The 16360-nt window shown below is 35.5% G+C and overlaps 1 protein-coding gene across 2 annotated transcripts in view; it reads right to left on the bottom strand.

Moving 5' to 3' along the window:
* The window catches only part of LOC140762777 (SNARE-interacting protein KEULE-like), a 36756-nt gene that overhangs the window by 11482 nt on the left and 8914 nt on the right, over positions 1-16360 (bottom strand). For both annotated transcript variants that reach the window (XM_073100723.1, XM_073100724.1), the window contains exons 3-8: positions 14391-14472; positions 13797-13875; positions 9738-9788; positions 9550-9646; positions 9372-9404; positions 9061-9189 (exon numbers count right to left, since the gene is read on the bottom strand). In XM_073100723.1, coding sequence (XP_072956824.1) covers positions 9061-9189; positions 9372-9404; positions 9550-9646; positions 9738-9788; positions 13797-13875; positions 14391-14472 — 471 coding nt within the window. The remainder of the gene's footprint in view (positions 1-9060; positions 9190-9371; positions 9405-9549; positions 9647-9737; positions 9789-13796; positions 13876-14390; positions 14473-16360) is intronic.

The following is a 16360-nucleotide window of genomic DNA, read 5'->3' as shown; positions in this document are numbered from 1 at the left end:
TCATAACTCTTACATGAATTTGAGGAAAAAGTTATAAAGATAAGTCTATACAGAGACTGATAGCTTGAGAACCATTGAATAGTAAGCTCCTCTGCCTAGATACATAAGTCTATACAGAGACTGATAGCTTGAGAGCCATTGAATAGTAAGGTCCTCTGCCTACATAAGTAGATACAACAACCATTTTATATGGCAAAGTTACTTTTAAAGAAAAGAAGTTTTTGGCTTTCTCCTTGGCTAGACTCTTTTCATGCCTAGAGAAACTTTTAAATGGTTAAGACTAGATTGCATAATATTATACTGCCATATCAAAAGCATAGCTCTCCACCCCAAATAACCTTGCACATCTTATCGCAATTTCCTCTTGCCTGATTTCTCTTTGGCAAGGTACTATGCTGTGAAGCACGGACACCTCTCCTAGGGGGAGGTGACCGTGTCGGACATGGACATGCGTCGGACACGCATGGGATATGTGTCCAACAATGATCAGAAGTATCATTACTTAAAAAAAAATATAAAAGAAATATTGGACACGGGAGGGACTGATATCGGTGTTAATGGGTCGGGTTTGGGTCCTTTTTATTAACCCGGATCCAAACCCAAAATTAATTTCCTTAAACTCCCACCCCTTGGAGAAAATCTATCACTCTCTCAGCCCTAAATCCTCACCTGCGATTAACGAGCTGCTGTAATGGACGAGCGACGAGCAGGCGGCTGTGACGGACGAGTGGCTGAATAGCTTCTTTGAGATCGGTTGCAATGGACGAGGTTCTACCTCCCTCCCCTTCCTCCCCGCAAGCAGACATTACTCTCTCTCTCTCCCTCCCTCCTTCCCTTCCTCCTCGCAAGCAGACCTCTCTCTCTCTCCCTCTTTCTCTCTCTCTTCCTACAAGCATTTCTTTGCATCATATCTCCGATCTTCCTTTATGAAGTCAAAAGCCCTTTTTTGACTTGTGGCAAAGTGAAATAGCCCATGAGTGAGTCAGTTGACTTGGATTGGCCCAAGCACCTGATTGAAAGGTGTATTTCCTTTCTTGCGTTTACTTAATTGCAGCCCTTTGTTCTCTCTCTCTCTCCCCCCTGCAAGCAGACCTACTCTTCTTTAAAATTATCTCACATGCATCTCTCTTTTAAAGACTTTCATTTCTCTCTTATTTTTCTTTTGATACTGGTAAGACTTAAATTTATATTTTTGTTGTTTACATTAATTCTAATTAGTGTGATAAATTGATAATGTGATAGGTAGATAGTGTGATAAACTTTTTCTTTATTTTATTTATTTCTTCGTGTCCTATGCCATGTCAGTGTCCTATTTTTTCAAAATTTGTTATGTCGCCATATCCATATCGTGCAATATCCGTGCCCCGTATTTATGTTTGTGCTTCATTGGTACTATGCAGTATGCACCATTTTCTAGGTATTAAATGTAAAAGTTATTTCAAATCTTCTGTGGAGCTTTCCCTACTTTAATTAGCACTCTAACTCTAGCCAGCATGTAATAGTTCTAGAAGGCTTTGTGCAATGATGACTAATCCAACTCGATAACATTTTGTGCCACTTAATTAATTTCAAAACTGAAAAGCTGGAATTGTTCTGACTATACCATTGTTGGAGATTTTAAAGATTCACGGATACATAAACCCAAGCCAACAAAGATGAAACAAGAGGTGATGGCTATCTATTCACTCCTTACAACTTATTTCAATATAAATTAATACACCATAAGAGTGTAGATTACAACTAAATAATGGCTGCATTAATTTAAAATCTAAAAGAGATAAAGGAATCAAAATCTACAAAGAAAAATTGAATAAACAAACAGAATAATAGAAAAGAGTAACAAGATGTCCTAAAAATCAAGACCCTACTACTGGATTGAAGCCCTAGGTCTAAATTAGAATAATAGAATTTGAAAATTTTCCACAACCAATATGTAGAGAGACCCTTCATCCAGTCTAAACCTTAAATTAGCTGTTCAACTTTAATGGTTGAAAAGGCCGAAGGTTTGGGTATCTCAAACAAATGCGATCACGACTTATTCGGAATTGGAGAGGTAAATATGCAGATCATACGTTGATCCTCACTTCTCATTTCTGAGGGATTATCTGATTGCCAAGACAAGTTTTTCTCATTGTATTAGCATAATGAAAAGTGAAAATGAGAACTTGAATCAAATTACAAAATGTTCTTTCTTGAAACTAGGTCCTCTTGAATATTTGAAAGCAGGAGGAAATGGCTTTCTGATGTGCAGATATTGAGAAAAGAGTTGCGTGGATGAAAATCATGACACTTTCTTCCTTTGGAAAGTTGATAACTTGATATCAGCCAATACTAGTCTTACTACCATTCCTGAGCATCTTATGTGCCCCTTATACTTTTCCAAATTAAATTCTTCCTTGTACTGAGAAGACTTAAAGAAGGTTTCGCTAGAACAATAGTGTGGCATTTGGTTAAAGTTTATCTTTAAAACCTAACACGAGAACATTACGTTAAATACTATCGATAATCTTCAATCATATTAATAATAATGACTTCATTTGTCGGTACAAGAATAACACTAAAGTTAATAGATGATGATTGATGAAAAAAGAGAAAAGTTAAAAAAGATGGACTACACATCGGCACACAATCGTGCAAGACCGGACACGACTCGACACAAGGCGTACCAACCAGCACGGCCATTGTTGCTTGTAACATAAGGGCATTCTTGTAAGTACACAATGCAAGTTTCTAGATGTGAAATACAGGTTTCTAGAGACAGCATAATTGATCCTGCCATTTGGGCTTATCAAGGGTAAAATGGTAATTTTTCTTGGTCCTAAACTTAACACTAACCTAGTTTAAGGAATTTGCTATTCTCATTCCAAATGGAGCCTAGCTGAATAAAAATATCCTAATAAGTTGTCACAAGTTGGCAAGGCTAATAAAGATTATAAAGTGTTCTCAGGAAATTCTAGCATGGCAATTTTAGCAGGACTTCACTTTCTAAGAAAATTTTACTTGTGAGGCAATCATAAAACAAATTCAAATAAGTCAAACTAAAAAGTGTTCTGCTAGCTGCAGCGGCACATTCTCCACTTTTGAGTTAGCATTAACTGGCTCAGCTGTTATATCTCAAAGAGTCATTTTCTGTAAGGGCCTGTAGTGTTATCCCCCCAAGCTTACTTCATATTTTGGTGTGTGACAATTTGGGTGCATATATAACCACAAGTATAATTAGTTGTTTCAGCTCCTCTAATCTCAAAAAAGGAAAAAGAGAACATTGCCTCAGCTGGTATAATGAAAGCCTTACTATTTCGGAACTAAATGCTAGCTAGGCAGCTGTCAAGCACCAGTTACTCTTTATGACCTCACATTGAACAAGACAATCACTGAGAAAGTTTCAGGGTGACAGAAGTAATTGCAAGCCACAAAGTGGAAGAGAATAAATAGGAACGACTAATGATTTCAAATAAATTATATACTTTATCTGGCCTTATATTCTAGGGAAAAGGATACAAGAACATGATAACTGGGGAGGGATAATATCTTTTTTTTAACTCTTGCTACATGCTTCTAAACAACAGTGGCTTAGACTCTAGTATTGTTGCCCCTCCAAAAAGTCCTGTTGTGCTTAGGTGAAGTCGTTGTGCAGCTTGCAATTCACCAAAGAATACCTTTGACAGTACGATTTGCATTATGCATAATGAAGTGATGAAAAACCCATAGGACAAGCCTGCACAAAACTAATGACTTAAAAGAAAGAAGATTAAAGGATTTTATATGTTTTAGTCTTGGAGTTAGGGTTTCGGCCTTTTACTTTTTCTATTTTTCATATTCTCATATGAGGAAATTTTAAGGCCCACTTCGGGGATTGGATTGCATGATTGCAACCAACGATGGCCGTGCCTGTGGCACTTGCCAGCCATGCCATAAGAGAAGGAGAGAGAAAGGTAAGGAATAATCACTTTCGCCTTCGCAATCGTCGTCACCATCTCTCGCCGTCGCTTCGTTGGGTGCCCTAGCCCAAAAGACCGAGAGAGAGAGAGAGGATCAAAACTTAAGTTCTGAATCCGAAAGTTCCGAATCCGAATCTGCAACTTAAGTTTTTAATCTCCCTCTCTCTCCCTCTCTCTCCCTCTCTCTCGATCTCTTTTCTCTCTTGGGCTAGGGCACCCGATGAAGCAACGAACGACAAGTGGCGAGCGGCGATCGACAAGTGGCGAGCAGCGATCTGTTAGGACCGTTTTGGTCGCAATGTCGGTCTTATTGTATTTTTCGCTTTTTGAGTCTGTAAATGGGATGCCAACCCTATGTTTTTGCATGTTTTTTGGTGTCTTTTGGTTTCCTTCAAGAGCTCCTTGCGAAGCAACCTTGGGATCGCAATATTAGTGTCGTCGCAATACTAGTTTGGGTTTTTCCCCGCACGTGCCTATAAAACTCATGGGCCAAAACCCAAATGGGGCTTACTTTCAAAACGTAACGCCCCACAAGACCTTTGAACCTCCCGGGTTGCAGAATTGGGGATGCTCATACTTAGTAGTATAGGAGAACTATCGAGAAGCATTAAGTGAGCCAGCTTCGCAACCGAAGTGCCACTGGTTCAATGGTGTTCATTTTGTCCTCGATGGCTATCCTGCCCCTTTAATTTTCTCGTTGTTGGCATATCTTGTAACTTCCTTTCCAATCAATAAAGAATCGCAATCTTGTTTGCCAAACTTTGTATTTTGCTTGTCTTTGCTTTGTCGCAATCCAGAAACAGGTGCATCGCTTGTGAAGCGAACGGCTGACTTAACTTTGCTACTTGAAAGTTAAGTGCCGCGCGGTCGTTGTCTATCTCAAAGACTTTGTCCGTGACAGATCGGCGACAAGTAGCTCGACCACGAGGTCGATGACGAGCGGCGAAGCTATTAGGAGGGGTGTCGTGCGGCACCCCCTCATGCCACGTGCTAGTATGCCACCAGCACAGCCATCCATGATTGCAACTCTTATTGCAACTTAGGTATTTCAATCTTTTTGAAATGTATGAAAAGAAGCATCATATGTTTTCTTATTATCATTAACACCCTACCTTATTAGATATTTTATAATTTGACACATGTTTTTCTTTTATTATATCAAAATACTTCAACTTAAATTTCACCAAGCAGCCACTCACAAAATAAAGAATATTCTATTATTTTCAAAAATAAAAATATTAAAGAATTTAAAAATCCCCCTTTAAAATTGATATTTGTAAGTACAAACCTTAAAACATATGTTTTTGCACAAATATTCTCTTGATTACATTCCAATAAATATAAGATTAAGTTTCAACGATTTAAAAAAATACCTTTAATTAACATAAATGTATGAAAATTAGAATAAGGATATTTTTGTCTTTTATATCTAAATTTTAATGATTAATTAACCCCAAAAGAATTCATGCAAAAAACAAGAATCTAAAAGATCATACATGCAAAAACAATGCACTTTAAGGGGTATACATACAAATATTAACTTTAGAGAGGCATACAAACAAACAAGGGATTTTTGAAATGTAATCGAAACAATATTTAAATATCGAAAATACATCTCAGCATAGATGTCTACCAAAGGGACAATGAAAACTATCACAGAAGTGAGTGAAATATGTTTACGGGTACTCATGATTGTCGTGCTGATTGGCATAGTCAACAAAGATTGAAATGTATCATGCCAATAAATTATCGACACCTAATATGAGGGAAGCATCTCAATACTCTCTCATGGCTACCAATGCAAATATGTACCACTAGGAATTAAGCATATCTTATTTTAACCAAACCTACTTTTGGAATATTGTTCATCCATTTTGCTACCTCTTTGCTTTGTGGTGCTAGATTTAGATAATTTATAATTTAAATCCAAGAAATCAAAAGGATTTTTTTTTCTAGAACTTAATTACACTAACTTAGAAGATCCAAGAAAAAATAAGAAACATGAAGAGAATCGAATTTAATTGCATATGTTACACTTACATCTAGTGTCTAAAAGATTTTATATTAATCGTTGAAACCTATTTTAATGGTCGAGAAAGGTTTAAAAATTGTTTTTTTCCAAATGTCAAAACTATTCAATTTGCCAATAGCACACCAGCTCGAAATAGCACGTGCCAACCCATGGTCGGCATGGGTCTTTGGCATAGCAATCCTTGGATATTATAGACTTATTCTTATTAAGCATATACAATTGTATTTAACTCATCTATATGGTAACAATCGACTAAGTGAACGAATATACGGTGTTTTTGAGAAAGTAAACAAAAATTATAAATACTCATACAATAGGGAGTTATGATAATAAAAGCAAAACAGGGGGTGTTTTAAATGAATTTCATTATTCTTTTTTTTGTACGGAATGGAACATTCTCCATTTTAGTAGTAGATATCAAGTTTAATTTAACTTGGAGCAATAAAAGTAAGATGCTAGTTGAATCAATGATAGTCGTGCCACCATCGGCATGGAGAGTGCCGAGTGGCACGCCTCGGTACGCCCCTACATACTACTGGCATACATTTATAATATTTTTAATAAAATTTTTAAGGTATTTATAAATATTTTTGGGTCAGCAGCATGTCAATCTTTAGTTTTTTGTTTAAATATATATATATATATATATATATATATATATATAAAAACCTACATTATAGTTTTTATCACTAGATTATTTTTGTAAATGACATATTTTATTAAAAATAAAAATAACAGTTAAATATAAATATTATTCAATACATAATATGATTGAATATATTCATTAAAACCAATGTTAATGATTGAACACTTCATAATATTTTGAATGCTTTATAATATAATTGAATATATAATAACATTCAAAATATAATATTAATTGATAATAGTTCAATAATTAAAAATAATATCTAGTTGAACGTAGCATGATGAGGAGAATCAAAAACTTCATTTGTCGACACAAAAATAACATAAGAATATTGCATTAAATACTGTTGATAATTTTTAAGACTCATCCATTAATTTTATTGTTTATTGTAATGTTTCACAAGTCTTCATACAAATAAAAATCTTATAATTCTCTTATGATATGATATGAATATTGAATTTGCACACAAACTAAAATTGATTTGATGATGATTAATTAAAAAAAATTAAAAAAAAAGGCTTCACATACTGCGGCGGACGGCACAAGTCAGCACAAGGTTGCTCCACTAGCACACCCCGTGCCAAGTGACGTGCCACTACTGACACAGCTATCCTTGGGTTGATGATACTTATGTGGTAGAGCATTAGTGATAATAATAACCATGGATCGCCGTGCCGATCGGCACTTGCCGTGGTGGTGACGTATAGGCACGTGTCACGAGGGGTGCCGCACAGCACCCCTTCTAATAGCTTCGCTGCTCACTATCGACCTCGTTGTCGAGCTACCCGTCGCCGATCGCCGCTCACCACTGATTCGGATCCGGATCCGTAACTTAAGTTTTAAACCCTTTCTCTCTCTATCAATCTCTCTCACTATCTCTCTATCGGTGAGCGACGAGTGGGAATCAGCGAGCGACGAGTGGCGATCAGCGAGCGCCGAGCGATGGCGACGACGACTGCAAAAGTAAATGTGAGTATCTCTTACTTTTTTCTCTCACTTATGGCACGGCATGCAAGCGCTGCAACACGTGCCTTGCCGGTCTGCCGAGCCTATGGCACAACCATCGTTGATAATAACAAAAAATAAGTGTAGATTATAAAACTCCCTAAATATTATTGTTAAAATTACTTTATTATATTAACATCACGTTCCTAATAGTTATATTTATTATAAAATTTCACTGTAACTATCATTATATAGTAGATCGATACATTAGTACATCCCCAGCTTGCTTATCACTCGCAAAGTGAAATTCTCTTTCTCATGCACACCCGAACAATGATAGGACATGACACAAAATCCAACAAAAGGTAGGCTCAATGGCCTGCTATAGATGAGTAGGGGTTAGCTTATTCCAATACGAGCCAGCCTATCTATCGAAGAGAGAGGAACTGTCCTAGCTGAGCTTTAACTCCTCGATGAAAGAAGAGCTCAAAGATAGAAGGATAATAAGAGGTTAAAAATGTATGAACATTTTCCAAGCGATTATTTAAGTTAAAATTTTTAGTCATTACTACCATATATATCATCAAAATTTGTTCTAAACCAGGAATCACAGAGGAGCAAGGTTTCTCATGCCAATAAGGGGTATTCAGACCAACACATCATGTTTAGCCCTTACTAACACATGGCATGGTTACTAACACATGGCATGGTTGTGTATCATCAATACTCCTCACTCTCCTCTTACTCAACAATTAAAGACGAGTTAGAGAGGGAGAGAGCAAGGGAAAGAGAGAAATAGAAAAGGAAAAGGCTATCTTGTAAGTCAAATAAAGAAATAAGATAGATTTTTATATCACTCTCTTTGGTGACCATCTAACATGTTGATATGATTGTGCCATCTAAGCATAATTGCACCATTCGCTAATCATGTTATGGAGGAAGTGCAAAATTAGGGTTTCGAACCATAAAACCATTAGTTAACCCAGTGGCCTGCCTGAACATTAAGCCTAACACATTGAAATTTAATACCCACTAACAAGCTTATATCACCCCTTTGATACCCTAGGCAGACATCCTCTCCCTAGCTTAACCTCTTTCCACCTCCCCCTGTTCAAAGGTCTCACATCCTTGGGCGTAGTCATCGGTGAACATTAGAGCTCTATGGTGTCTACCATTAGTATTGTCACCATAAAAACATGTGCACTCAGATTATTACATTTTTCTTGCCATGGGGCATGGGGTGTATCAACGGCAAGTTAATCTTTGAAAAGGGGTGTACTTTTGCCATATTTGTCCCAACCATTTTCTTACCTTTTATCTGAACTTTTTTACTACTTTATGCATTTAACCTTGTAATTAACTGCAGAAAAGCAAAATACAAGATTTATTCTCCTATAGTAATAATAAGGATGAATACAGTTTAAGATAAGAATGCTTTTCTGGATGGATAATATAAAGCAGCAAGCAATTTCTCCAATGTGATGAAATCAAATTCATACCCTCAAAGAAGCAAACGTTGTAGCGATGCGAATAGCCATTGTATTCAAACATGCTTTGTACTTGTGAGAACCTTCTGCATTTTCACCAAATAATTCCTCCAAAGCTCTCTCATGGTCAGTTACAAAACCCTACATAAAAGCAACATAAGATAGACTTACGGATCTTTAACATACATTCTTAACACTGTATCACATTCTGAAGCCAACAAGAAGAAAATCAAAAGATCCACCATATTGCAACCAAATTCAATTGCTTTCACAAAATTCATCAAGGAAAATATTACAAGAAAAATGTAAAAACATTGAAGTACCTGACTATCAATAGCAAAGTACTCCAAATTCATCTGCATATGTTAAGAGCAATGACGAAAATAACTATCAATAGATATGAAAATTTTCAAACAACAGCATAAATGTCAATTCATCTGTGGATTTGAATTTGAAAAGGAACAAACATGGCTCGAAAACTAATAATAGAAACAAATTGACCTCACTCAGTGCACCAATCCGTGGTAAGACACTCGTGTCCATCTTTATTTGTGCCACTAATTCTTTTTGTACAGGTGAACTGAAAAATACATATGCCCTGAAAGAAGAGCACTTAGTTCTCAGTTCACAAACAGAGAATTTACAAATGACCTACCACATAGAACTGTATAACAGCATCTCATACTTACTTTTTGTACAATGGACTTCTTCCCGACATGTCAGACAAGAACATCACAATGCTGCATTGTACCATAAAATACTATTCAGATACATTCCATACGCATAAGAATCGTCAAAAAGAAGCCAAGCCTTGAATAAATTAAGAAGATCAACTGTGCTTCCACATGAATGAATATAGCAGTAAGCAATTTCAGGATAGAGGGTAAGTCGTGATGGGACAATAACAAGTAACTGCATATCATCTTTCCTAGAAATGTATTGAACATCGAATAATCCCTCCAGAAAGAAATAGTTGAGAAAAGAATAGACGATCATGCAAGATCACAATAGAAACAAAAATTGGATTTCTATATCTACCTTCCCCAAAGTACTCCTAGGAGATGGCTTACCCTTAAGCAAGAAAAAGACAGATAATAAAACTTAGGAAAGGATGTTAAATTCCTGATATCAACATATCCCACAAAATGGATCTTGCCAACTAGATAATTGCATCTCCAGAAGAATGTAAGACACTTTAAACCACTCAAAAGTAGATGTGTGGCTACTCTCAAATATCTCACTAGATAAGTGCAAAAGCTTTGATAAAACAGTAAAGCCAGATTATTTGTCCTGCATACTGAAAGGAAGCAAATATAATGAATTAAAATAGTTGTCTATGTAAATCTTTTTTTTCCTTTCCTCTGGAATTTTGTATTCTCCATAACTCATCTTATTCTGTCCTTCAAATGGATGATTGGTGCATTGTGTTAACGCATAAATGAGTGAAGTTAATAAAAGAATTGTCTAAAGTGAGAAGTTAATAACATAAAAATGTTTGTATTACGAGACAATTGTGAGAAAAAGTAATAATACCAATTAATAAGCGAGCCATCTTAAAGAAAGCACCCAAAAGAATTACTTTTCCAGAGCAAATGTAAAAAAGAAGTCATTCGGTTAATTGGATCTCACATTAACAATGCTATAGTTTTGAAATGGTTCTCTTTCTTTCATGGCACCTTTAAGATAAATGGACTCACTCCTTAACGTTGCCTAAATGAATTTAAGAAATATAGAGCATCTTGGTTTTCTCACATCTTATCAGCAATTTATGATCTCTGCCAACGTACAGTTTCTTATTTCTTATCCTTGTTCAGCCATAAGGTCCTCATAAAGCTATAACCATTCCTTGAATAGGCCTCTTAGGTTTTGACCTTTTGAGTGTTCTAGCAGCTCTGTTGCTAAAAGCCTAAAAGTTGTCCATCAAGGTATGTTCTAATGTATAATGTAGACTGACAATTGCACAGCACATGAAAGGCAGTAATACACTTTCATCACCGATATCTTCATATGTGCAGTCTCCCCTTTTTATCTCATCTGCAAAACGTAACTGATCAAGGTTTGACATATCTGGACCGTCGATTCAAATACACTAACATTAACAGTTCATTCTTCTAAACTGAAAACCTCTAGGTAATAAAGCTTTATGTCATTAAGCTTCATTCGGCTGCTTCTCTTTAACTATGCCTTTGAAATAAAGGAAGATCACTAAATTAAGATAATCATCTTTCTCCCTCATTTAGACTATCTCCATATCTATGGCACTTTCTGAAGGGATGAGCCTAAACTACAAAGACCTGAAGAAGTAAAAAGCTCTACCAAATTGTGTCACGACTTACAACCTTTAAAGCAAGTCATTCTACTGTATGTCTTTTCCTTTAGCGAGGAAATTGCACCAATTTCAGAGAAATTGATTTTGCTAAAGCCAGCCATTGGATGTCAATTCTTCAAAGATTTGATGATAACAATACACATGAAATGTACTAAGACTTTTCTCTGCAATTGGAAACAAAAAATAATTCTGAGCAATAACTGACTAAGTAATGTTTCCAGGAAACAACATATATATAGACATCACTATGAATCTCCAAAGCAAGCCAAATGTAGACCTTTAATTCATGCAACAGAATGTCATTGCAACAGTCATAGCCTGCCCATACTTCCTTGACTAACCTATGAATCTATTAAGTCGTACTTTTCACTAATATCTACCATAGAAGTTGCTTATTATCCTTATGATGAGCTTTCTCCAACTTTCATAAGACTACACATTAATCTTTCTTTAAACTTTTCCATGGAAAGTATTTACAATTGACTAGCTTGCGAGTCTACCTAATATAAGACCAAATTAGTATTTCAACATAAAATGGTCAGTAATCTTAATTCTTCTTCAATCATGTAATCACAACCCTGCAAATATTCTCAATCGAGAAGTAGGTATTAAGTTGAAGATAGATAAGTACTTTCAAAAGAGCAATGTAAAACATTCTAATGACTAAGGAACTAGGGCAGTAGATTTAATGCTCGAAGCATCAGGGCTTAGAAAAGTAATGTAAACATATAAGAACAAATTAGCATTTAAACATGCAACAGCCACTAATCTGAATTCTTCTTCAATCATGTAACAACTGTCATGCAAATATTTTCAACCAGAAGTTGGTATTAAGTTGAAGAGAGATAAATACTTTCAGAAGAGCAATGTAAAACAATCAAATAAGGAACTAATGAAATGCTCTAACCATCAGGACTTTGATCACAATCTATAGGAAACCTTTGCTTAGAATTTTCTTGTTCTGTTGAAGAGATAAATATAGAAGAGAGGTAATAATCAAGGATAAACTAAGACAATAAGGGATTCTGTCCAATGGGATAAATGAACAAACCCAAAAGAAAAGATGTTTAATGGTTGGTCGCATTTTGCTGATTGTCAAACATAAATGGGTGCGGGTGCAACTGTGGAATAATTACGCATGGGATAAATATACAACATATAAAAAACAAAAATTATATTACTACATATAGGTTTTTGAGGGGTGTGGATGTGTAAAAAGGAAACAGGTGACTGAATAGAAGGGTTCAGCAGCTGGCAGCCCAGCACCTACAATGACACGGTAGGAGAGAAAAAGTCTGGCATTCCCACCCCTTGCTTGACATAATGCACAATAAAAGAGAAGGGCCTAAATTATTTTTGCGACTGCACCAAACTGGAGCTGCATCAGATTCACTATATAGTGAAAAGAACTAAGTAGGCAATCAAAACTTTCCCTTTGTTAAACTAAGAAACCATCAGACACAAAAGGAAAAGAATAAGAACAAATCCTATACATTAGCCAGACATATAAGGGAAGAGAATAAAAGATTTCTAAATGCATCAAATTCCCAGCAATGAAAGATTTGGGTGGTAGAGCTGAGCATGATGATGCAGCCTTATCCCCATTGTTGAAGAGGCTCTTTCTACACCTCAAACCCATGAGTACTACTTGTATGCAAGCAGGTAAGCTTACTGACAAGCTAAACAAGCCATAGAGAAATATTTTTGAGTAAAATTACTGCACATTTTCTGCACCATACCTTCATTCTCAGATGCAATTTCTACAACATAATCCTTCACGTAAGAAATATTGATATTGACAAGTTCTTACAAGGGAAAATTAAACATCTAAGGAACACGTTAGCTCTTGTTAGAATTTTCATGTTGCTATATCTGAAAATTGGTCAAGGATATATATTGAATCATCAGGAATAATCAAATTATCATATGAAGTCATGCATCAAGGATTCAAAATATCCACAAAGACTTACCTATTTGCATCTTGCACCCTCATGACTTGTCTGACTGCGAGTTAAATATGATTCCTTAAAGTCAGCCTACAGACTACCCTTTACTCATTAAACAAAGTTTGTAATCTGTAACAAGAACTGAGCAGCCATAATAATACATGATTGTAACATCCTAAACCGTTCCTCAATCACTCTTTGCATGAGCTATACCTAAACCGTTCCCCTTATAAGCAAAAGTATGTGCAGAAGTTTGTGTAATACAGTGTGGTACTTCGTACCAAATCTCTATCTCCAATACACCTACATTTACTCTTTTAGTCAGGTTATGTCGAAGTGTCATATCCGCCGTCAGAAAATGCAAAATACATGAACTTATGTTCACTTAAAAAGAAAATGTACGGTCATGCATCTAATGAAAATAAAAATCTTCTAGATGATGTGTATGCACCACATATTAAAGGAAAACTTACTTTTCTTTTGTTGGCTGGATAAAATATATAGCATCCATTGATGGCAATGGCTGCCTCCGCTTGTATAAATCTTCCACTACTGCAAGGAAATTTCAATCGAAATATAAATGGCATATAACCGGATCAAAACCAATACTTTCAATATTTTTCTTTCAAAATGTGAAATCAACAACAAGAAGATATATATCGAGTGACAATAGGAAATTCCACAATGCAAACCAAGAGTCAAGTTTTAGACAATTTCGACATTTAAAGCTGAATTAACATGTAATTTCATGTAGACAAAAGTTTAGCTACAGGCTCCTCATGGAGAAGTTAACATATAGAGTACAATCTAATATCTAAATGTCAATAGCAAGAGAGTAAACAGGTTTTGCAGAAAGGCAAGAGAAATAGATATGTAGGTCCAACTTCCAAGAATAAAATTCTTATAAGAAAGCAATCAAACTTGAGAAGGTAAAGAGAAAATATCAATCAATATTACATGGATAGAAAGACAAAATTAAGCCCAACATGAAGGACAAGTATCTTGAGATAAAAAACATGTATTACAGGAAGAGCATGGCACTACTAAATTACATATTTTTGACTTACAAGAAACCCCTTCCTCCGTTATATCTGCCATCTTGCAAGGATATGACATTATCTTAGTAGTAAGTTTATCCATGATAAGCACCTGTAAGAAGTCAATTTGAATAGATGAAAAATGTTAGCGCATTTGTGAATTGTGATGTAAAAGTTATCCATAGGAGAACAGAACAGAGAAGAAAAATTGTTTTAAGTTGGACTAACCACCTTACAAAATAGAAAAAAAGTGCCCAGAATTGGTATCAAAGCAATCAATGCTGATAACTATCAACTTCTATTGTACTACTGTGCCATGTTTCTAACAGTCACTGTTTGTAACCCAAATCATCAGAATTGGTCCAGTGCATAAATACTGAATCCAATCACTAAATCTTGTAATACTGGTGAGACTATAATCTTCTAAATTCAAACTTTCTCAATTCCAACAACAGGTGGCTATTTTTATAATTCAACCTGACAATGAAGTTAAAATGAGCAGGTATGGGAGAATAAATTTTTAAATAAGTTATTTATCACCTCAAGCCAACATATTAGATGGTTCAAAACAGTCAGACAACCTAGTTTAATTATTTTAAAATATCAATACTGAAAACCTAAAAATCATTCCTAGACAAGTGTTGACAGGACTGCAACTGCAATTCAAGGGTAAATTCCAAAGAGGACCTCAATTTGATGGTCATGTCACAGAAACTCCAATTCAACCTCTCTCTAAATTTATTTTCTATTACCATGAAAGACCTTTCTCCTTTCCAATTCATCTTAGCCAAACAAGGTTGGCTGTTTAGATTTGGTTCAATATAATGGCTCCTGTTTGGATCTTTCTTTTGATTTCAACCAGATATCAGGTTTAAGTGGTGGGTTTTCATGTGATCTTATGCACTAACACCCTTATTAACTCTAGATTCCCCCAAGGCCCAAACTATAAAGTACATATTCAAACATATCTCTTTACAACCATCAATCAGGTATTCATATCAGAAGATTCTAACAGCTTAATGCTTATTATAGAAGCTCCTTAACTAGACAGTACCTCCTCTCAAATGACTCATGTCCATACACCATACCCATCTATTAAGAACTATACCTGCTTGAATAATATATCATGTGCAATCAAGGTTTTAAAAGACCGTAGGAGTGTAGGTGGTAGATAAGAGGGATCATATAACGCTTAGGTGCTAGGCGGATGCCTAGCTTGCGCCTAGAATTTAAGACAATTAAAAAATAAATAAATAAAAAATAGGCAGAAAAAAGGTTAAATTAATATTATAATCTAAAATAATATACTAATGTATTCTTATTAAGATGTATAATAAGCTATTTGAATTCACTAATTCATCAATATGCACAATAATTTTGAATTTCAAAGTCAATCTGCATATTAAAATATATCATTAGAAGCTAAGATGGTCACTTAGGCAGGACCTAAGTGGAGCTTATTTATATTCTATCTAAGGTGGGAACCTAGACATTACGGAGGAAATTTTTTAAAACAGTGTGTGCCATACACATGCCATGTTCCAATAGTAGCTCCAAAGGAGGAGACAGGTTTTCATGACCAGGCCCTAACTCAAACCTCAAGAATTAGATGCCAAAATTACTAATATAGCAAAATAAAACAGCAGAGAGAAATATCTAGAGATAACAAAGAAGTCCTATTCTTTCTGCAAATTTCATTCAATTAACAACAAGAACGAAAAAAATTGTGAGTTGGCTAAAATCCAGTTAATGGAGACAAAGGAACAAAATCTCCCTTCTCTTGCTCAAGGCCCTGTAAGTCTGCAACAATCTCATCTGGAACTCATAAACCAAAATCAAGATAACACCACAATGTCAGAGATAGAGGAGGAATGCAGAAGTGAAAGCCAAAGGATGAACATTATAAAAGAGAGAACAAAGCGATACTGCTCATATAAAAAGAGAAATTTGAGATCTCTGTGCTTACTAGCCACAAATTCTCACAGAGAGAGAGAGAGAGA

This window comes from Typha angustifolia, chromosome 7 (assembly GCF_048772165.1).
Source record: "Typha angustifolia cultivar Huaian chromosome 7, ASM4877216v1, whole genome shotgun sequence".
In the NCBI taxonomy this organism is placed as follows: domain Eukaryota; kingdom Viridiplantae; phylum Streptophyta; class Magnoliopsida; order Poales; family Typhaceae; genus Typha; species Typha angustifolia.
The sequence above is the reverse complement of the archived record's forward strand: the minus strand, read 5'-3'. Positions and strand labels throughout refer to the sequence as shown.